A 22,199-nucleotide genomic window follows, 5' to 3' on the forward strand; every position below is an offset into this window, starting at 1 on the left:
TTTCCAATACAGTGATCCCTTGCTATAACGCGGTTTGCTTTTCACGGTTTCGCTACTTCACGGATTTGCATCGTGCATTGTGTTCTGCATTCTGATTGGCTAAAAAGTCACTCCGCTTCCTCTCTACCTGTGCGTCAATAACGTTGCAGTTTAATATGTTCACGTACGTAAATCAGCTTGCCAAATTTTCACTACTATGTACAAATTCTCTTGATGGTGGCATGTCAGTGTTTAAGGATCTTTTTGCAAAGCAGAAAAAAGAGCGACAACAACTGCCCATCACTATGCTCTTCTCCCGAACAAACACAGCTGCACCGCGGGCTTCAACAGAAGAAAACACTGCAGAGCGGAGTCAGGATGCAGCGGCTCAGTCTGTAGAGCAGTCAAATACACCTGAGTCACTATTTGTCCAACTGTACTTTGTATTTTTTTCATAATCATTTTTAAATTTTCTCCCGTTTAGTCCAATACTCGGGTCGCGGTGGGCGGGGCTAATCTCCGCGATTTGAAGCCTTCTGTTCACATTCATTAAAATTATTATTTGACAGTACAGTACAGAGTTATTTGTTGAAAAAAAGGTTTCTAAAGTACTTCTATTTGTGAAACAAATGCTTGAGCCTGCAAATTGGTTTGTTATTTCTTTTCAATGTATAATAGAGGATTTAATTGTTTAATAATAGTTTAAAAAAATAAAGGTTTGTACTTCACGGATTTTGCCTATCACGGGGTCTTTTTGGAACGTAACCCCCGCGAAAAACAAGGGTTTACTGTATACAAATTTAGCAGAGCTGTGCAATCAAAGAAGTCTGGTTATTGAACAGAATAAAGGTGCTTGGCCAGAAGATGAAGCACCAAAGTAATAAAAAAAACAAATAAATTCATCCAAATCAGCTTTTGATCCATTATAAAAGCGTTTCCAGTGGTCTTTTAATAACAATTATGTTTTTAGCAAGAAATAAAGAAAAACCTCTGTTATTCTCTAGTACCCAATTTCTTCAGAACGACAGTGGTGGTGGTAGTAGTACTAGTAGTAGTAGAATGTGCTTCTGAGCTGAGGGTGGGACAACTGGCATGGAGTAATACCAATCGTCAAAGAATTGCCAAAAAAAAAGAGACTTTATATCAGAGATTCTAGGTACCAAAGCGGGATCCAATGCTTAGAAGAAACTCATACAGCAGAAACCCCAAAGCACATAGATCCAGATAGAAGCAATCCAGAAAAGATTAGTTATGTTGGTTACAATTCCTCTACAAACCATTTCATGTTTTGCTGCTACTAACTGCCTCAGCAGAGAAATGTAGGGTAGACTTAATTCTGCTGTATTTGGGTCATCTGAGGAACCTGGTGTCTGTTTACAAGAACATAACCGTGATTCTTAAAGAACCAAATGTAGTTATGTCAGAAAGAAATGCATTTCTATCAGTTATCTTTTCATCTTTGCAACGCACAGAAGAGAATAGTCCAAACTGAGTCAACCTCTTTTAATGACATTGCAGAAAATTGCGTCCTTTTTGCCTGAAATGAGCTGCCGACTCCAGCAGGAGCCTTTTTGTTCCTGAAAGCCACAGCAGAGGATTTCAGGAGTGTGGACATAGATCGGTGCAAATTACAGGGTGTTAACTGGCACTTCTGTGTCAGAGGGATACAACTGCATGGTGAGAAGATTTCCAAGAAGCTGCAGGAAGACGACACACTCCGCTTCACAAAAAGAAATGCAGGGAGATTTAAAAAAAAAAAGAGGTGCTCAGATCAATTGAGTTCCCCAAACTGCTACCGCGGTACTAGTGACTGGAATGACGGATGCGGTGCAGAAGTCCAGTGGAAACAGCTGCTATTGAAGGGAGATGCAGATTAAAGGGAACGTGTGATTTTCTTAGGTGTGCTGACAGTTTGAGGCCAGCAGCGCTGGTAGCAGGAGCACACAGCAGCTGTTTGCCAGCACATCACCGCCGCCCGTCAATCCCTCCGTCCTCATTAAGCCCGGCGTACTTCGGAGGTTTTCGCCGAGTCATGGTTTGCCGCTCGTCTTGGTATAGCTGATGTCGAACCTTTGGGAGCTCATCTTCCTCTTACTGCTGTCATCTACTTCTCTTCACCTTCATCTTTCCGCTCAAAAGGGATTTCAAGGCAGGGGAGCGTCCAACTCAGCTTACCTTTTGTGATCGTATCGTCTCCGCCAAAGCACAAAGATGAACTGTTGGACTCTTCTGGGGTCATTAAGCTCACTTCACCATGACAACAGAGGCTGCTGGAACGTGCAGGCAAATTTCATCGTTGTGCAAACACAACTGCACTGCCTCTGACTTTGAATGGTCATTTGAATAAATAGAATTCAAATGTGCTGGATTGGCACCAAGTTTATTGGCTTTATGAGCATCCGTTCTAAAATGTTAAAAGCTACTCACGGGAAGAGATGTTAGTTTAACTCCAGAAACACCGTGGAAGAAAACATTTAGCTATGATAGGGGCTAAGACTTTGACTTCCTGATTGAAGCACATTTAAAAACAAACCACTACAAATAATGCAGTTGTTCAAATGACGAGCAGGGGATTGTTATTCCAACAAATTCATTTCCAATTACAGACAAAAACAATTCCAAAAGCCTTTGTAGCTCAATTTAGAATCAATTTTGGGGAACAGTCTTATTCGTCTAGGGGACATCACAAAGACTTATTGTGGGAAGATTCTTTTTTACCCCATTGATTTATCCTGAAATTTTGCTTAAATAGAAATAAAGCTATTTGCTTTTGGCCCCTAGAACAGCTATATCGGGGTATGTACCAACAACTGTACGGTTTTTTTTGTCTCCAACACTTTTGACCTATTTCCAAGTAGGCTGGGCTTAGGTTTAGGCTCTGTTAGGCAGCAACAATAAATGAAAATAAAAAAAACAATTGCAGTTGGGCAACAAACTACTATATTTCAAGATTTTTCTTGCAAAATTATGAAATCTATTGTACAGATTTATGGAGTTTGATTGGTTTGCTACAAAAATCCCCTTTAACAGATCCAGTTAAAAACAGACCAGCATGCATTAGCTTCAGAAATCCAACATTAACCACTTTCCGCTCTTCACTTAAAGCTGAATGCAAGTAAAAAGATAGTTTCCTCCTTTTATTTCATTTCCTAGGTAAAATAATCAAAAACACCAAACTGCAAATTCTGAACCTACAAAGTGACACAAAAACAAGTCTAGAAAATAAGCCCTACATCCCCTGACCAACAGCCCAGAATTCTAGTAAACAAGGGTACTGCTCCAAAGCCAACTGTACTGCACAATAAACCAGGAGGAGCATCAAGCAAAGTCTCAACAGCACAATGGACAGTTATGATACACAGTGGGGCAAAAACACGTTTGTTAGTCACCAAGTCTGCAACGTTGAGGTGTGTAATGTTCCTGTGTATGTCACAGTTGATGTGCACCTATGATGAACAATGTGTGGCCCTGCGATAAACTGTCAATCTGTCAAGGGTGACCCCCGCCTTCGCCCCAACAGTGGCTGGGATAGGCTCCAGCAACCACGCGACTCCAAGTGGGATTCAACGGTTTTGGAAAGCGGATGGAACAATGTGAAGCTGCATGCTAATTTATGAGAGTATATGAAATTAAAGCAAAAAGTCTTAAACTAGAAAATGTAACGGAGAAAAAAAAGGGACGTACAAATGAATAAAATCCTATAAGTTGCTTGTTTTAAAAGAAAAACAACAAGCGATAATTTCCAAACAAACTGATGTCTCTACAGTTTTAGAAACCTTTTGTTTATTAACTCTTCTCCATGGGTTTGAGGTGTTTATTTGAATGTTAGCAGTCGTAGTTTGTGTTTTTTGTCGTCTCACCTTGCACTTCATCATGTCGCTGACCCTCTGCTCCATGGACTGGCCCGCTTTGGGTCTGACCAGGATGTAAAGGGCTTTAACGTTCGGGCAGGACCACAGCAGCTTCTCCACCAGCACTTTTCCCATGAATCCCGTGGCTCCTGTGATCAGCACGCTTTTGCCAGCGTAGTATTCCGTTATGGACGCCATTCTGCTCCCTGCTGCGCCACTGCAGATATCCGGCTGCTTTTCTGTCGCCTGCTCTCCCGATCTGTCCAGGTGACCAGATGACTCCTGCAGAGAGAGGCGGAGGGTAAACCAACTTTAAATACAGAGGAAGCCAGTTTAAAAATGTGGATTAATGACTTAAGTGTGAAACAATTCTGGTCTTTAAAAAAATATCTTCTTCTAAAAGTTAATATCTTTGCCTAAGAGTGCCTAAGGAGGCAGAAATAAATGGAATATCCTCATGTTTTAAAGACTTACTCTGATGAAAATTGTGTTCTTGTGTCATTTTTCTGATGATGAAAGACATTTGTTAGGAAAATTAAATTTAAACATATCTGTATTCAAATGTGAATCAAGAGCAGATGCAAAAACGCTGCTTAAAAAAAAGAGATTATTTGTGACGCAGAGATCCTGCCGGACTCCATATAGATCTGTATACGTCTTTGTTTTCCCTGTCATCCGGCTCAGAACTGCAGGATCACTCCCGTAATGTTAGGTTGGGGGTGTGAGAGGCCGTAAGCTAGCTGGAGAGCCTGCTGCCGCTCTGCAGAAGCTATGTCTCAGAAATCAACACAGGTTTTTATATTTGTGCCTAAAAATAGCACAATCCTAATCAAAAGACCACTGGGAATGCTTTAAAAATAGACCAAAAGATGATCAGAGTGGATCTTTGAGGCAAAGTTTGGTTTAAAAAACAAAAAACACAAAAAAAAGAACAACACAGCCAGGCTGGCCATCAAACATAATAAAAGATAGTGAAACACCAGGCTGGACAGACAGACGTGAGCAGAACGGCCACTGCTTTGTATGGTTTCATTTGAATAAGCATGATATCCCCCGGTGCCTCTGCTGCAGGCAGGAGAGTTCATCATTTCCCCTTTAACTAGAAGCCCCATTTATTAGTCAGAACAATCCGAAGTGACAGAGTGACTCACACCTACTAAAACACTGACGACCCCTGACTTGACCTCCACGTCATTCGGGCTGACTCATCTCGTGCGGGTCCAGCTACTCCTCCTTTAAAAGGCAACAACATGGATAAACTGCTGGTTTAACAGCGTTTGGAGTGACAGACTCTCTGCTTATTGTTTCATTAGCAGAATAAAGGCACGACAAAAGTCAGAGAAACTCCACAAAAAAAAAACATTTTGCTGAACAAACATGAACCATACTTACATTTAAAAAAAAAGATTTGGAAAAAGTAAAGTGAAAGTTTTGCAGTTTTTGACTAAATAAACACCAGCAATAAATCTTAAAGCCACATTTTTACTGTACTTAAAGGCATTTAGTAGCTTTTATTGCTTTATAAAGCACACTTGAGATTGACATTGGCTGAATGAGAACAGGGTTTGTACGTTTTTTATGCCTATGCCAGGGGTATCCACACATTTTTGCAAAGGGGACCAGTAGGGGTGTGGCGATAACCGCATCACCGCACTTTTTTTTTTTATAACTTGTTTTTTTCTTGTTTTTTGAAAGTTCTATGTATGGTGCGTGATTGGAACTATAATAAACACATTAAACACATTCATCCCTCTATGCTGCACGCGGCGTGCTCCCTCTACTCACACACACACACATGTGCGCGCGGTTTCAGCAGCACATACACATCCTTATTCTACAACTGAAGTTTCCATCTCGCGAGGAAATACGACAAATTTTCTGCGTTCCAATTATTAATTTCCATTGTATTCATTTCCATTACAAGCTGCCTGCGTTCTTGAGTGCCCGAAACTCTGTAACACCAAACATGAACGCTGTTAGATTTCGATGAATATCACTACATGTTTTGTTTGGGAACTATTTTCTGCAGCGCAAAGTTACGTGTCTGTATGAACAAAGGCGGAGCCTCCTGCCCCGCGTTCCTCATGGGTGTCAGGCTTCATGGATACCGGAAAGGTGACAAAGTGTCTGCAGTCTCGTTTATTACTGGACAATATATAATATTCTGAGAATTTCTCTGTACCAGAGAGCACAGGTGAAACTCGCTTGCAGCTACAGAGCGGTCCGGTGGACCCCCAACACTCCTGTGTGCGCTCCTTCCTCCTAGTCCTACACACGCAGCGCGCTGACACACATACACATAGTCATTCTACAACACCTATATAGTTAGTTCATTAGTTAGATAGGTAGTAGGTAGTTGTTACTGTTATTTGTTGATTAGGAATGCTGCGTTGTAATTGTATTCTTTGCGACGCGGCTGCCGGGGGATTATGTGTCTGGCAGGCCGGGGGGGGGGGGGGGGGGGGGCACCGCACCCCCTGCTTATTCATCAGCAGGGGGTGCATCTAGGGACCAGATTTGGTATGGTGAAAATGTTCAGCCTGCGTTCTTTGAACTATCTTCATAACATTAAATACTAATGGATTTTTTTTTTAATCAATGAACATTTTATTGCAATAGCACACTTCATTTTCTCCAACATACAAAACACGGTCATCTAAATATGTTTTTACCGTCGTTTTTACCTAAATACGTTTTTTTGCATCGTTCATTCCCAGTCAGCTTGTGGTAGTCAGCATGTCTCTTGACAGTGACATGCTAGAAGACACCCACAGTCTCTTGGCATAACAGACAGACACAGTTGTTTCATATTTTACCGAAATGATAAGCTAATTTCCACTTGTCCTGGAAGCAGCACTTTTCTTTTGTATTCACAGTCCACATTTTAGAAATGAGCTAGAAAGTGTCACATGACAGCTTTGGCACAGCTTTACAATGGCTTAAAGCATCATTTAGACAACCACAATCAAGAAATCGTACAAATTTCCTTTTAGAAACAGCGGACTGTTAGAAATGTTAACGCGGGCCGCATTTGGCCTACAAACCGGACTTTGGACATGCCGGGTTTATGTCCTGGCATTCCTGCTGTTTGGGAATAATTATCTACACTTTATTGGTTCTTCTTAGTCACGTGTGGAGTCATGTCATTTGATTGCCATAAGATTAGCACAACTGCCAAACTGGAAATTTCACAGTGACTTCCACCTGCGGTTAAACATTTAACTTTGCATTTATGGACCAAGTGAGACAAAACTTATTAACCAATGGAGTAACAGGCTTCCTTCTACATCACATTTTCTTCTATTTTATGTACCTTTGTGTCTAATACTCCCAAAGATTTTTACATAAAGAGTCATAAGTGAAAAATGTTTTTAATAGACTTTCTGTTAACACAATGCTTTTGTCAACTAATGGATAATCTTACACAAAAGCATCCAATCATTCCACCAAACTGACAGCTGCTGAACAGCCTCCAGACTTCTAAGTCTACAACTTTTTCAATATCTACTCAATATTTTTGTCTTCTCTCTCAATGCCCAACAATGAAAAAAGAAATACTTTGAATTTATTTAATTAGAGCATATCAAAATGTACATAAGGTAAAAGATTTTGTTCCCAGAGAACCTTGTGATTCCTAATAAAAATTAGATCTTAATAATTTTTTGAGCCAAAGATCACCAAGATTTCAACTACACTAATTTAAAATTCCACTCCGATCATCTTTTAATGGATTTTCAAAGAGTTCCCAGTAGTCTTTTAATTATGATTATGCCGATTTTAGACAAAGTCAAAAAACCTCTGTTGTTTCTAGGACATAGTTTCTGCAGAGCGGCAGTAGTACATTGAAAATTTGCCTCTGAATTGTGGGTGGGACCATTGGCACGGTGCCACCCTGCCCTCCTTTCCCTCCCTGTAGCTGAGAGCTCTATGTTTACACACTCTCCCCCTAGCTTACAGCCCTTCACACCCAAACCTGACATAACTGGTGCAATAAAAATGGAGAACAGCAACAGTTTTCAGGCAGACACCAGCTTGGACGAGGAAAAACAAAGACGTACATGGATGTAGTCATCTACAAGTGGATTTCCTCAGAATGGATCGGATCAGGGAGCTTGTGGCCGCTCAGTGTATTTTCTACAACACAAAAAAGCTTTTACAAAACTGCATTTTTTCATCTGAATAAAGAAATACTCAGAAATGAAATTTTAAGCTCAAGTTTCTTAAAATACTGTATGTCCATCATCAGAAAATTACCACAAGAACATATTAAAAACACCAAATCACGATTTTCATCCGAGTGGGTCCTTGAGTCAGCTTGACTCCCATCTAATGTTTCTGACTCTGCCAATCACTTTAATGCCTTGGCACTTACTACAGTGGTATGGTTGCTCAGCATCGGGGCGGAGACAGTGGTTCAGCAGATAATGCAGTCTATAGCTTTAGCGTATTGGTCTTTCCGTGAAGTCCAACCCAAGTCAGGGAGCCAAATTCTATTACTTACATTGAAAATGATGTTTGTGTGTGTGTGTGTGTGTGTGTGGGAGAGAGAGAGCGTGTTACGCCATTGACTTTCTTTTTCAATTTAATTCACTGCTGGATGTTCTTATCAGTAATTAGGTTTAAAGCAGAAAACTCCCCACCCCAGCAGAAACGTTTGGCGGTGATCAATTGGTGTGTTGTACAGTGTTGTGTACATTTTGTTTATTGGCACCAGACTGTTACAGTTTAGTGACAGGACTAAGGTGAAATCTAACAGACTAGGTTACATCATTAAACCGAATCGTGGTATAAGAAAACTGTTGCATCCCAAGAGCCTATCATGCAAAATCAACAGTTTTGAGCTTTTAAATGTATTAAAAATGTCAATTTTTCAGAAAAACTAACCCAAAAGCGGTATTTTGATTCATTCACACATTTCTAAATATTCCTCGAAAACCCTGCTCTCTGAGCATAAGCCCCTCCCAATCCATGAAAACAAATGGGTTCTAACATTGTGACATCACAAAGTGAGAACAGCCCCTTCCAGGAAAAGTCTGCACTGCCAGCCCCACTCCCAGGCTAACACACACACACACACACACACACACCCCTTTTCTCAGCGGAGCCAGCGGTGATCGGCAAAACGCTTTCAAGTGCTGATGTTGTTTTTTTTGTGGGTGTAATACAGACACACTGCCGAGGCCAACTCTAGGTTGATGTGATGAAATGGGCGATGCTTATGAGTCGGACACTGAGCTCTGAAAATAACTCGCATTTAGGGCTGCACGATATGAGGAAAACTCGCGATATGCGATATTGGTAATTAATATTGGGATAACGATATAAATTGCGGTATATAAACAAATAGCAAAAAAACCAAAAACATAATTTCCATTTCACATAAAAATTATACTCCAAATGACACTTGTCGACGTAGGAGGCAAACATCAAACATAAAAGGGCTCATCTGATTGATCAAAAACGTAAACGGGTCCTTCTGATTGGTTAAATGCATAAAGGGATTTATTTCATTTGTTCAATATTTCAAGCTGCCATGAGTTTGTTTTAGCACATTTAAGGTAATCATTTATTGCGATTTTTGCCGTCTTTTGCGGTATGCATATTGCACAGCTTGATTTCGCGATAACGATAAATTTGCGGTATATTGTGCAGGCCTACTCGCATTTCATAAAAAATGTGTTTTTTAGTGTGCCAAAGGTCATATATCATCATATATATGGATATAGTTTACTCTGAAAGGCCTAAGACAAGCTTGATTTAGGGCCTTTATTATGAACCAACTACAATGTTTTTCTTCATCGTCATTTGCTTATTAGAGAGTTTAAAAAAAGGATTTTCTGCCATTTTTAGGTCTTTGTTGTCATTTTGTAAAACGCAAATAATAATAGATAAAAACAAAACAGTAACCCAAAAATCAAGTTTGAATCGTGGCATCGCTACTAAAGATGTAAAGATGATCTGGCTTTACAAATCTATACTGGTTTAAACCCGAGACAATTGGAAAACATGACCTCTTAGTGGCGTTAGTTTACAATTTGAGTCTGTAGCTGTTAAATTGCAAGAAAATGAAAACATTTAAAAAAATGTTACCCATACAATTAAAAGGTTTTTGCATTTTTTCATGTTTAGAGCAGTTTATAGGGCAGGTTATTAAAGCACAAAAAGTACTAAAAGTTTAACTTCAACGGCAGAAATTCCATTTCAGATCAGCTCAACTAACAATTGATTCTTAAAGCCGTTAAAAACTGAGAAGGGACATGTAAACAGTTTGACAAAGGTGTGAACTTAAGCAGTAAACCTTTAGTGTGAAGCAAAAAAAACCTTTAACCTTTCATCTGAATGCAAAAATAGGAATTATTGTTGGTTTTATTGCAGTTTTTGGTTCCTTACATAACAGCGACGTAGCAGCACAGCGTTAAACTTTGACCCTGAAGACAATCGGCCACAGCCGCCGCAGGCGTCATGCGGCTCTGGCAGAGCTGTGCTGAAGCCGACAGCAGATATGCGTCTCTCTGATCAAAGCCTTGCGTCGGCATGTGGCCTAAAACCTCTGCCATTGTTGCTGTTCGCTTGTACGTCGCCACAGCAACCAAGCCAAAATGCAGCACAAGCCCGTCAAGATTGATAACTTCATCTCTGCGTGGCGGCCCTTCTGACCGGACCCCTCACAGAAGAGTCAGCTAATGTGAGCACAAGGCTGATGGAGCACCCTCTTGTAAAAGTTTCACTTGGCACCAAACGCATTACTGTTTAGCCAAGAGCGATGTATAATCAGTGGAAGTGCTGATCTAGTGGAGCTGCTCTTTTTCCCAACAAAGTGACTGTCCCTGCTCTGCTTTTTTAAACAAATCCTTCGTGACGGCAGATTGCAAACAAGTCTTATTACAAGAGAAAACCTCACCCGTTAAAACTACAGGTATTTCATTTACTTATTGTCTTAATTAAACACTCCGTCCAAACAGAAACAAATAAAAAGGTGTGTCCAGGTCGACTTAAACCTACAGAAACGGAAGGAGGATCCTCACTTGTATCCGGGACCTCGTTCTTTCGGTCATGACCCAGATCTCATGACCATAGGAGAGTATTGAAACGAAAATCGACCGGTATATTGAGAGCTTTGCTTTCTGGCTCAGCTCCCAGAAGCATAGACTAAATAATAATAATATAAAGGTCAGAGTTCAGATCCTCTGCTGAGCCCCCCCCGTCCAGCTTTGTGCTGCATATTTATTCCCTCCAGACAGAGGAGCTGACTATGTAAACAGTCCATGAATGATCTATTTTCAAACTTTTCTGGTCATTTTGCCGTCTTGACAAAGTACTGCATCATTGCAGAGTCACTTGGGGTCACAAGAAAAAACTAGGAGAAGCTCAGGTCCTAACAATTCAGCTCGGATGGGCTGTTCTCCAAAGCAAACTGTGTGGTACCACGTCCTTCACTGTTCCTTCATCCATGCCATTTTCCTTCGGAGAAGCATGAGTGTGCCGCGGCTCAGCACTGCAGTCCAGCCTGCGGCTTCTCCTCACACAACTAACTCTATTAGTGGGTCACCAGAGTGCTGCTGGAGACCAGCAGAAAGTGGGATCTACAGCTGCAAGTCGGCTGAGGCCTTTATGCGCAGACAAAAGCTGGCAGAGAGAAGAAGGAAGGGATTGACCAAAATGTAGCCAATAATTAAAGGCAGCATTTGTTAAATTCCATGTCAGTGCCAAGCGGCACAAAGGACAAGCAAGGTCTTTTCATTTATGTTACCACAGCTTGTTTGTTTTACATCTTTGGACCATAGAAGAGTCTCTAAAAACCCATCAAACGAGTTTAGTCTTCCAAAAGACCCAGACATGTTGCTTCTCCAAGTCTGTACATCCTACAGTACAAATGAGGTTGATTCTAATTCAGCTGCGTTCTGGTCATCATGCAATTAACAGCAATTTCTGCTTGTTGTCTCTGTGACGATCTCCAGGGAGGAAATGAGCAAGTTTCTCCTCTTTATAAAGGAGCAGATCAGAGCAGCCTGATGAGGAGGCGACTCAACAGTAGGAACATTTCAACTCCATTGCTTCCTGAATTGGTCGCCTCCATCTTCAACATGGAAACTTACTTTACCCTTTTCATTCAAGAAGAGCGCAGCTTCAATTTCCACTTCATTCTTGCCAGCTAAAAGCTAATCTAATTAGAGTTAATTATATCTGCCGCAGGCTTAAAGGCGCCTCCTTAATGCGATCTTTTTTTAAACCGTGTGCCAGTTTCGGATCTGCTCGTGGAGATTGTTTCTCCTGTCAGGTACCTGGTAGGGGGGGTGTCGGTTTCTGGGTGCTCACGGTTAGAGCGTTGTCTGCATTACATGTGGTGGCAAGGGGATTCTGTAATTACACCAGCCGTGTCCAAGCGCCAGAGCATTTCGCTGCTGAGGAGTTGGGTTACGCTCGGTTCCAACCCTGAATGGAAATCTCACCGCAGTCGGGCCAAGGGGTCACAAGCAGAGCAGACGTCAAAGTGAAAACCCAGTCCTCAGCTTTCAAACAACAAACTTGACTCTTCGATTACAGATGGTAAAGGAGGATTCCAGGAACAGCAGTTTCCGGTTTTTTTGGCCTGGGCTTCATTTGCCCTACTGAATTTCCCAGTAACTTAAATGTTAGACGTCTTTTCATCCTTTGATAACTTGCTTACCTAGGTCGTAATCTGTAATGTTAAGCAATCAAACAATGGCTTTAGATTATAAACAGATGGTATCCAGTTGAAGCTGGTTTCTCTTCCTTAAATTCTTTGTAAACATCAGTTCATTTATAAAAACTACTCTGTGGAAGCATGGCCTTATTTTGTAAAGACATATGAAGTTGGACTAGTACATACACAGTTATTTTAGAAACCTTTACCTATAGAAGGCTAGTTGCATTAATGTCATGTATGTTTTTCATTATTTTCTTGCATTACTACACTCCAATCGTTTTGCCATCCTCTCTTGAATAACGTTTCCGTGCCACCATGTCTACTAAGAAGAAGTTTGCCAGGGTTACCGTTTTCACCAACAAATGAACCCAGGACTAACCTTTTTAAACCACATTTATTAGGAGAGTACCATCTGCAGTTTCTTAAATGGCCATTTTCAGAAGGGAGAAATATCCCATTGACATCTGTTTTTAAAGGTCCAACTCACCCAATAATAGTTATTTACTTATGGCATCAAAACTATTTTTTTCCTATCTTAAAAGCAGATTTGCTTAAAAAAAAGTTTTAAAGCAACAATTTGTGCTTAATTTGGATTGTATCCTTTGATTGGGAAGTGGGTTGATCCCACAGAACTCTCATTTGTCCGTTTTCGGAAGAACAGAATTGGATGAAGTAAACTCCTGTCAAAATTGCTGCCCCACTTCCGACCGTTTGTAGCATAAAATCCTATGAAGATGTCAGAGATTATGGGTCCAGGTGACACACGTTTGTCTACATTTGAACACGACGGATCCTAATTTCATTTGATAAAATTGTTTTGTTAAGGATCTCATGAAGATCTTGAGATGGAAGACCTTTTGCTTTCTCCTTATCACAGGGTCAAGGGGTCACTGTAAGGTTCGCTCACTCAGTTCCTGAATACACCCGCTCAGTTGTCTTTACGCCCTTTCACTTTATGGCAGCTATGAAACGCCATAAATATGTCTGTTAAGAGCTTGAAGATGTAATGACTAAATATCCTACATAATTCATAGATTAACTAAGCATAATTTCCACTTTACAATATCATCCAGTCCGGTTTAGAAGGGTCCAGGTAATTCAAGTGAGCGTTTCCATTTGGACCGACATGGTGCATGCAGGGTGAAGCTAACAACAACAGAGGTCATCCAGCAGCTCTTTTTTTCCACTTGGCTTTCGGTAATTCATACATACAAAGAATTTATTGTTGTTTGAGAGAATATTGCGAAGAGGAATACAGCTGCTTTCTTGGAGCTTTTGTTTGTCTTCAAGACCTTCAACCAATCGAGTGATTTCAACATTAGCTGTGCCCCAACTGGTCCGTTCCAACAGAGGCCCAAAAATGATACAGTTCGGTCCAATTTTATAATGGAAACGCTCAAAATACAGGACTGGACTGCACCGTACCGCTTAATGGAGTGACTCTAAATTGTCCCTTAGGTGTGATTATGCGTGTCTGGTTGCTTGTCTCTGTGTTGTCCCGTGTTGCCCTGGCAATTTGTCCAGAGTGTACCCACGACCCTGTGATTCTAAACGGGATTAAGCAGATATAGAAAATGGATGGATGGTACCAATTCTGGGCATAAAAACTGTAAACACACCTATGAAAAAATAAGGTCATTCGAAAAACATTGGTTCCAAGAAGCACCATAAAGTGCATTCAAAGACACTTACCAGCGTCAGCAGCCCTAGTTGATAAACTAATTGAAAAGAGAAGATGGCAGTGGAGCTTATTTAAAGCACAAAAAAACCCAACGACACAACATCCTAAGGCTAAAGACATCTGAGTATTAGGAGGGGGATTGTTGAATTGGTGTATCTGGTGCTGTAAGCCATGGTTTTAAGTAAAGCCACTTGTTTGTTAGGCACTCTCAAAGACTGGAGGCGGCATTATCAACATGTTGGATCAAGTCTAAGCGGGTTAAGAAAGGTAGGCTCTTTAAACCTGCTCCATCATAAGTAACACAAATCCTTCTCCAAACAAAGCTGTTGTTTATACCAAGATTTTCTGTCTCAAAGGAAACTCAAGCCAACCAGTCCTCAACTGGGTTCTTTTGAAATAAAATGAATTTTTAATATCAAGCTTGCAAACTAAGCTTTATATTCTGTATGATCGGTTTCTAAGAGGTGGAGATCTAGATTTCCATTCCACTAAGGCCTCATTAAGTTGCAAACCACAACTGCAGAAAGAAGCCTCAACTAGGCATCAGGTGCATTGACATTTCATGACCGAGGGCGTTTTAGACTTGGGCACATAAGCAGCTCCATTATGTGGAACACTGAAACCATAGAACAATAAAACAGCACATGGACTAAAAAGAATTGGGAGTGGAGATGGTAAAGTTGGCGTCCAGAAGCTTTTATTACACAAAGACGTTTTTTTATTTTTGTTCAAAAGGGAGGTAAACAGTGGGTTTCGCCCTGCATCACTCCTGAATTTCTCAACAGCAGTTAACCCTGCCGACAATTTCCTGTAGAGGAAAAAAAAAAGGTTGAAATCTACCATTGGACCACTATAAAGTGACAACCCTTCTTGTAAGAAGATTTGTCTTAAGTTGACAGAAGCAGTGAATGCATAGTTTGCCATTATTAAACTGATCCCGCTGACTACGGTTTGAATTCTGTCAATCAATTCCAATCATCTGTCCCGCTTTTCCACAAAGAGGACGCTACATTTTGAATTAAGACCTGTAATGACAAACTAGGTCATCATCACTAGAATCTACATTTTTTTCTGTTGAGCATAAGTAGGTCATTCAAGTCTTTAGAAATCATGCACCTTCCTCTTCAGGATTTTTTATTTATCAGTAAAGTTGGTCAACTCAAGAGTGGGGTTACCACCCATCCTTCTTTAATGACCAGAGAAGTTATTGATTTTTTTCAAATCTTGCGCTACGATCACACCGGGTTCAAAGGCATGCGTTCAAGCAACCACTTTCAATGAAAAGTCTTCGTAAAAACACGCATATATGCGTGTATTCGGCTTCTGCATTAAAAACTCTCACGTTTATGCAAATTTTTAATTTAGTTTGTGGCAACTGAACGTGCGTTAAAAAGTTAAACGAGTTGAACTCTGACCAGTTAGGGACTGTGATTTGGTAGTGAATCATGGGTAGCAACATATCAAAAACACATTTGTACCAGCCATTTGAAAATTGATCATGAAGGAGAAATTAATTGGGGTTTATGACCAGTTGGAATTCTATGACACCAAGTCTTTCGTATGTCAAAATTTCACACCAAACCTTTTCCAATTGTGAGGACATCCCCTGGTAGTATCTGGTAGCGACAGTCCATTGGGAGCACTGTAGGCTAAAAGTTCAAGAACTTGTGTTCAGCACGTTCTTGAATGCACGGCATAAGCCTGGTGTGAACGTAGCATTAGGATAAACGTAAGAAGTACTCGGTACTAACTAGAAACGAGGGAGGTCTCTTCAAGTACTTCTGAACATGATGATGACTAAAACTTGCCTTTAGTCTAAGGCAGGGGTCGGGAACCTATGGCTCGCGAGCCATATATGGCTCTTTTGATGGTCACATGTGGCTCGCAGACAAATCCTTAATTATACTTTTTTTTTTTCATTAGACCAGTCCTTCTCGGGCGCGATGCAATGCCAGAGGCGCGTAGTAGTAGCGGTGCTTGGAGAAAAAACTATCAGTTTACTGTTATCTATTATTTCACAGAGTTTGTACCACCCGGAAACCTTTGAATTGCCTCCCTGAGGAAGAGCGCGCAGTTTTGGGGACGGGATGTGTGAGGAAGAAAGCAGAGGGGGTGGGGGGTGGGACCGGCAGCAGGTGAATCGCGCAGAGATGGTAAAAACGTAAACCTGCTGCCCGTCACTCCTGCAGCGTGGGTGTGTGTGTTTGGTTCCATGTCTGTCTCACATCTAAAGAACATTCAGACCTACGATCACGTTTAAAGTCTCAACGCCTGCATGAAGCAGAAACTCACCACGGATCAACCAGACTAGACCATCAGCAAAACCACCACGAGAAATACTCATCATTTATTAGCAACAGTATAACAATGTTATCAAAAAGAATCCACAGACTTATTGGACTTTAAAAATGTTGAAATTACATAAAATGCACACATTCATTTGTATATTTAGTTTTAAACATATTGTCGCGGACTGAGTTTAACTAGGCTGTTGGGCCGCGTTAAAAGTTCTGGAGTTCATGGAACGCATCGTTCACGCAGAGATCTGATTGGCCCTCAGTTCTGTCGCTCAGCCTGTTGTTAGGGAGTTTGGACCAATGGGGTTCAGCCATGGGCCGAATAAGGAAATGGGAGGGCTGGAGCGGGACGGGGGAATATAAAGTTGGGAGAAGCGCTCTCGTCTCGGCGGGAGAGATTCAGGAGTTGCTGAATTGATTGTACGGCGTTTGTTGCGGTCTACAGTAACCAGAATAAAGAACCCTAAAAGAGGTTAAGTCTCCGTGCCTTAGTGTGGGAAAGGGACACTACATTATTGTATGGCTCTTTCGAAATTACATTTAAAAATATGTGGCGTTTATGGCTCTCCTGGCCAAAAAGGTTCCCGACCCCTGGTCTAAGGGGTTCCTTTGGTATTTAGAACGCCTTGGAAATGAGAGCCTTTTCTACTTCATTAAATAGCCATAAAAAGCCCAAGAGCCCAAAGGTGTTTAGGATCCACTTGAGACATATTTATCACAATGAATGGCTAAAGGCAATCCTAATAAGGTGCACGTCAAGAACAGCTGTAACCAACACTGCCGGCTCCTTAAGGTCATGTGGGGGGAGAGAGGAGGGTAAGGAAATCCAAGCTCCTCTTCATTTTTCCACAAGAAACATGTTCACTGCTTCTAAAGACTCATTGATATTCTACAAACTTAAGTTTATGTGCGAGCTAAAAACAAAAAAAAGGAGCCGCTTTGACTGTGGAGAAACTGAGATGGCTTCTATCCCAATGTTCGGGAGCGAATCCGAAGCTTGCAGAGATAAAGTCCGATCCCATCTCGCACTCAGTGCCTTGCCCGTTCTTTTGAGCAATAGTCAATTCACCTCCATGACATCCAACACGACCCAGTGATTTAATCAGATATCCGGCACCAAGCCGGATTACAGAGGACATACAACCCTAATGAATGTGGCGGTTTGTGAACACGGCTGCTTCTCTTACCGCTGATGCCAGGTTTCCAATTAGTGACAGAGCGGTATGTAATCAGCTGTTCGAATGTCGCATCCTTGGAGTCCACCGGCACTTTCACCCGTTCAAAATGCAGACTAGGGTCCAAGTGAAACGCACTGATGATTTACAGAAACATCCACAGATTATGCTCGATATAAGCAGCGATTACAGTAATGCAGCAGGATTTAAACATCCTATCGTAATCTTTTTGCCATTAAATGGGAAAAAGGGCACACCCACCCAGACCCAGTCAATCTGCTGTTTGCAATAAGAACTTTACTGTAAAGGCCTTGTCAAACATTAGAAAAGGGTGTAGCTAATTTCTGTGGGTGTAGACAAATATGTGGACCAGATGAACAAGGTGGTTGTGCAGGTGTGTGTGTTTGTGTGTATTTCTAGGAAAAGAAAATGTGGTCAGCTTTGGCGGCTCAGTGGATACAAGCCCAGGTGACGAGGATGTAAAGAAAGCCAGCTCTCTTCCCGGGACTGGGCGAGGATGTCTGAGGCCACGCTGAAGTCGTGAATGAATGACTGACCTGGAAAACACCACATCCGCTGACGGCGCCTCCTCTCAGGACCCAACAGAAAGCTTAATAGAAGATGATCCGAGTCTTCTTTAAGGACATTTTTTTAAGTCATGATTATGCTTTATCGTTTTCTAGGAAAGCTTCTGCAGAGCGGCTGTAGTTAATCGGATATGTCTCCGTTGTAGGTGGGACTGTTGGCACAGATAAACCCCACCCCCCTTCCCCACATTTTACTTCTTCCATTGTGGCTTTCTGGTTAAAGAAAAATGTTTTTGATTAGAAAAAGTAACGTAGTTTCAGGCAGATCAAGTAAAACAAGATTGTCAGAAAATTCAAAAACAGTCAAAGCACAGTTTGCATCACTCCACCAGGCTTGTGACTACAATACCCACAATGCAAATCAAGTCGAGGACAGTAAGCACAAGCAGAATTCATACTTCAGGCGCACTGGATTATATAGCGGACTGAATTATTATTTTTTTTAATTGAAGAATTCTACATTATGGTCCATAAAAATAAAGAAAGGGTTACTTATTAAGCTCCGATTTATTTTAGTAAGCACCACAAACACTAAAATAAAGATTTATCTTGCTGCGCGGAGATGATCCTATGTGGTACAGGATGTCTTATTTTGAAAGGAGACCACGAAAGCCTCTCAAAAGTTATAAACCATTTATATTTTTTAAAAGAAGACCATTTTTTCTTTATGTTTCTATTTTATTTATACCTAAAACATAATATTTCATTTATATTTAGCTAATAGTAACAAAAACATGAATACATTCAGTGTCTTATTTTTCTAAAAGGATGAAATAAGACTTTGTAGCTCCTCCTGGGTTGTTTTCAGGGAGAAATCAACCCTAATTGCTCTTTAATTGTTGAAGGTTGCAGACTCCTGGTCTAATCTTATTCAAATTGTCCATTTTTTACAGTTCTGATCACAACAATAAACTGCAGCTGAAAGTATAGCAGTTCCTCACAAATAGCTGAGGGAATTCTTCGGATCTGGATGGTTTCCACAGTTTTCTTGCTCCTTTCTTTGTGCATGTTTGCTTGAGCTTCACTGGGAAAAAACAACCCCAAAAAACAGCAAAGCAAACACACAAAAAACAAAATGTTGCTCAGTTGGAAAAGTGACTAAACGCTCTTGATTCAGATTACAATTGTGTAGAAACAAAATACTTCTATGTTTCATTGGAAAGCTATTTAGGGAGTGGCCTCCTTCCTCTGCTCCTCATCCATTCAGCATTCTGAGAGGAGGAGAAACCTCCAAACAACTGAGCCCGTAACCAAATGAGAGGAAATGACTTGTCAGACATTTACGCTCGGCGAGAGGAGCCTGAAGCATACGAAGAAATTACCGTTAGCTTTGGCAGCCGGCCATACTTCCCCCTGCATCCGACGCTGGGCTCTCATCCCAACAGTCCCAGATACAGACAGGCGGTGAGGGCCACCCTAATGGTGCCCCAGACAAGCATCACTCCAAAAAAGCCCCAGAGGCTTAGCACGTTCGCTCTCATAAAAAGGCAGTTTGGGCCACTTTCATTTTGATCCAAGCACGATGAGCAACCTGTCGGTCGAGTCAGACGACCAGAAATTGCTTTTTTTATGACGGAAGAATTAGAAAGATGATGGGAGACCAACAAAAACAGTCAGGATGTTTGAGAGAACATGTAATTAAGAGCTTTTTCCATATCATCCAACTATAAAAGAAGAGTTTTAGGTCTGCTGAGTCATTTTCCAGAGGTAAATATTTATAATTACTATAATATCGTATTATATTGATCTTGGGTCACACCTTAGAGAAAAAGTCGCTGCTCATTCACGCTTTGTTTTTGTGTTTAGACAAACTTTTTTTGTGGCCTGGAGGCAACGGCGCAGGCGTTCCTGCTCGGGGAGGATCGTTCATTCTAGAAAGGTCTGGCAGCTGAGGTGAAGTCTGGGCGTCTACGCCTGCTTGTGAGTAAGCAACCGTCCAAAAAAGGTTGGGCTTAAAGGGCCAAGAATTCAGCAGCCACCACGCCCCTCAACGAATCATCTGACAGAAAAATCTCTGCAGCATCAAGCAACAAAATTGTTTCTTCTTTCCAGTTAAAAATGGAGAAATGAAGGAAAGAGAAGTAAGCGATCCCTGCAGGGAAACGCTGAAAACCTGCATTTATTTGTTTCGGGGTTGTTGCAAAATGCCTGAAAATGTGACAGAAGCTGCTCTTTTGGGGCCAGTTTGGCCTGAAAGGAGAGCTGACCAGACAGGTCAGTCAATGGGACGCAGGTTTTTTTTTGATTGGCAGGTGCGTGTGTGTGTGTGTGGGGGGGGGGGGATTAACAAAGCACCCACCTGCCTATTGGAAAAAACGTTTTTTTCCAACGATTATATTTTTAAACATCAATTGCAACATGGGAGTTACTTCTGAAATAACTCCCTAGTGGTCAAATGTGGAACTGCATCATTACATTCATTACTGAGGTGTTGTCCTGTTATTCAGGAGTGGAATGTGGGGCTGGGTCCACACTGGAGCTCCGGTGAGCTTTCACAGTTGCCCAGAGGAGAGATGACTATCCCAGGAAATAAACATTGACCCAGACCAAACAAGCTCAGTGTGAAAGCGCCCCAAGCCGTTCCTAATTACTGCCATTACGGAAATGCAGCTCACTGTTCAGCGGAACCCGGCGCCCAAGAATTTGAGGTAACGGCTCAGATTAAAGCTCAAATCCTGAGAAACGTCCTTCACCTGAACCTTATTTCAATAATAGCAGGAACTAGAACAAATCCAAATAGGTTTCAGATTATAAATCAGGACGAAAAAAACATTACGTTTTATGTTTGTTGGAAGAATAAAAACTCTCCCACTCCAACCATCTATTGATGTCTTGTTTGGATTATGGGTTTTTTTCTTCCAACTAATATCATAGCACCCTGTTGTTTTTTATGATATAGTTTTTCTGCAGAGCAGCAGGAGTTCATAAAGCTACAGACACACGGGGCATTTAGCCCTCGTGTTCACAATGGACAAGCAGGGAGGGGCTTCTTCCTCTTTTTCTACTGTTCACCAGCGCGTCGGCCACCTGAAGTTGGAAGAGTCTTTGTGTGAAAAGTCAAAGCGGTACAAATCTCGTCTTTCACGGCTCTAAAACTAAGTTACAGCCCGTCACACGCCCAACCTAACATTATCGGTCCAATAACAATACTGGAGCCATCCAGACGCAGGGAGCGTTGGAGCGTCGGGCCCGCCCTGCGTATTTTCTACAACACAAATTCAATCTTTTTCAAAACAGCATTTTTCCTCAGCTCCTCATTCACAATGACTTTAATACAGAAAAAAAACACACTTTCTTGATAAATGTCCTCAATCATCAGCAAAATACCACAAGATCGTGTTAGTTTAGCCATTACTTACTGAATTCTATGACTTCATGTTCTCATGATTACATTTCTACTATACAATTACCGGTATGAAGCCCATTGAGACGACTATTGTTGTCATATTGGACTATATAAACAAAATTGAATTGAAAAAAAAAGATTTTTATCGACATGGGTTTTTGAATCGAGTTTCCTGCAAAGGGGACTCGTGTTCAGAAAGCTTCCTCATGGCGGTGCAATCATTGCGGCAACACAGAAGCATGTAAACCCTCTGTGACATGAGGTCAGACCACCTACACCCCCCTGGTGTCCGGTGTCTTCTGCCCCGCCCCCCTAGATTTAAACAGAATGAAGCTCGCAGACAAACGTAGCAGCAAGGTGACCCGCGGTGAACTTCAGCCGAGGTTAACCTCAGCCAAGCAACTCGTGACAATTCAAGTGAAAGAAGGAGGAACTATCAGGAAGATTCAAACAGAAGGTTTAACACAAAACTTTGTGCAGAGATTGATTTACAACCCCGCAGACGCGTCTCATGACGTGAAGATCTCAGATCTGATGAAACGCATCCTAACTAAGCAGATAGTCGGGTATAAAGAAGAAAGTCTGCTGCAATAGAAGCCAAATCTGTCATATTTC

The 22,199-nt window shown here is 41.4% G+C and overlaps 1 protein-coding gene across 1 annotated transcript in view; it reads right to left on the reverse strand.

Moving 5' to 3' along the window:
* The window catches only part of LOC101162802 (fatty acyl-CoA reductase 1), a 56,541-nt gene that overhangs the window by 30,548 nt on the left and 3,794 nt on the right, over positions 1-22,199 (reverse strand). The window contains exon 2 of the mRNA XM_023952248.1: positions 3,840-4,112. Coding sequence (XP_023808016.1) covers positions 3,840-4,112 — 273 coding nt within the window. The remainder of the gene's footprint in view (positions 1-3,839; positions 4,113-22,199) is intronic.

This window comes from Oryzias latipes, chromosome 23 (genome assembly GCF_002234675.1).
Source record: "Oryzias latipes chromosome 23, ASM223467v1".
Lineage (NCBI taxonomy): Eukaryota > Metazoa > Chordata > Actinopteri > Beloniformes > Adrianichthyidae > Oryzias > Oryzias latipes.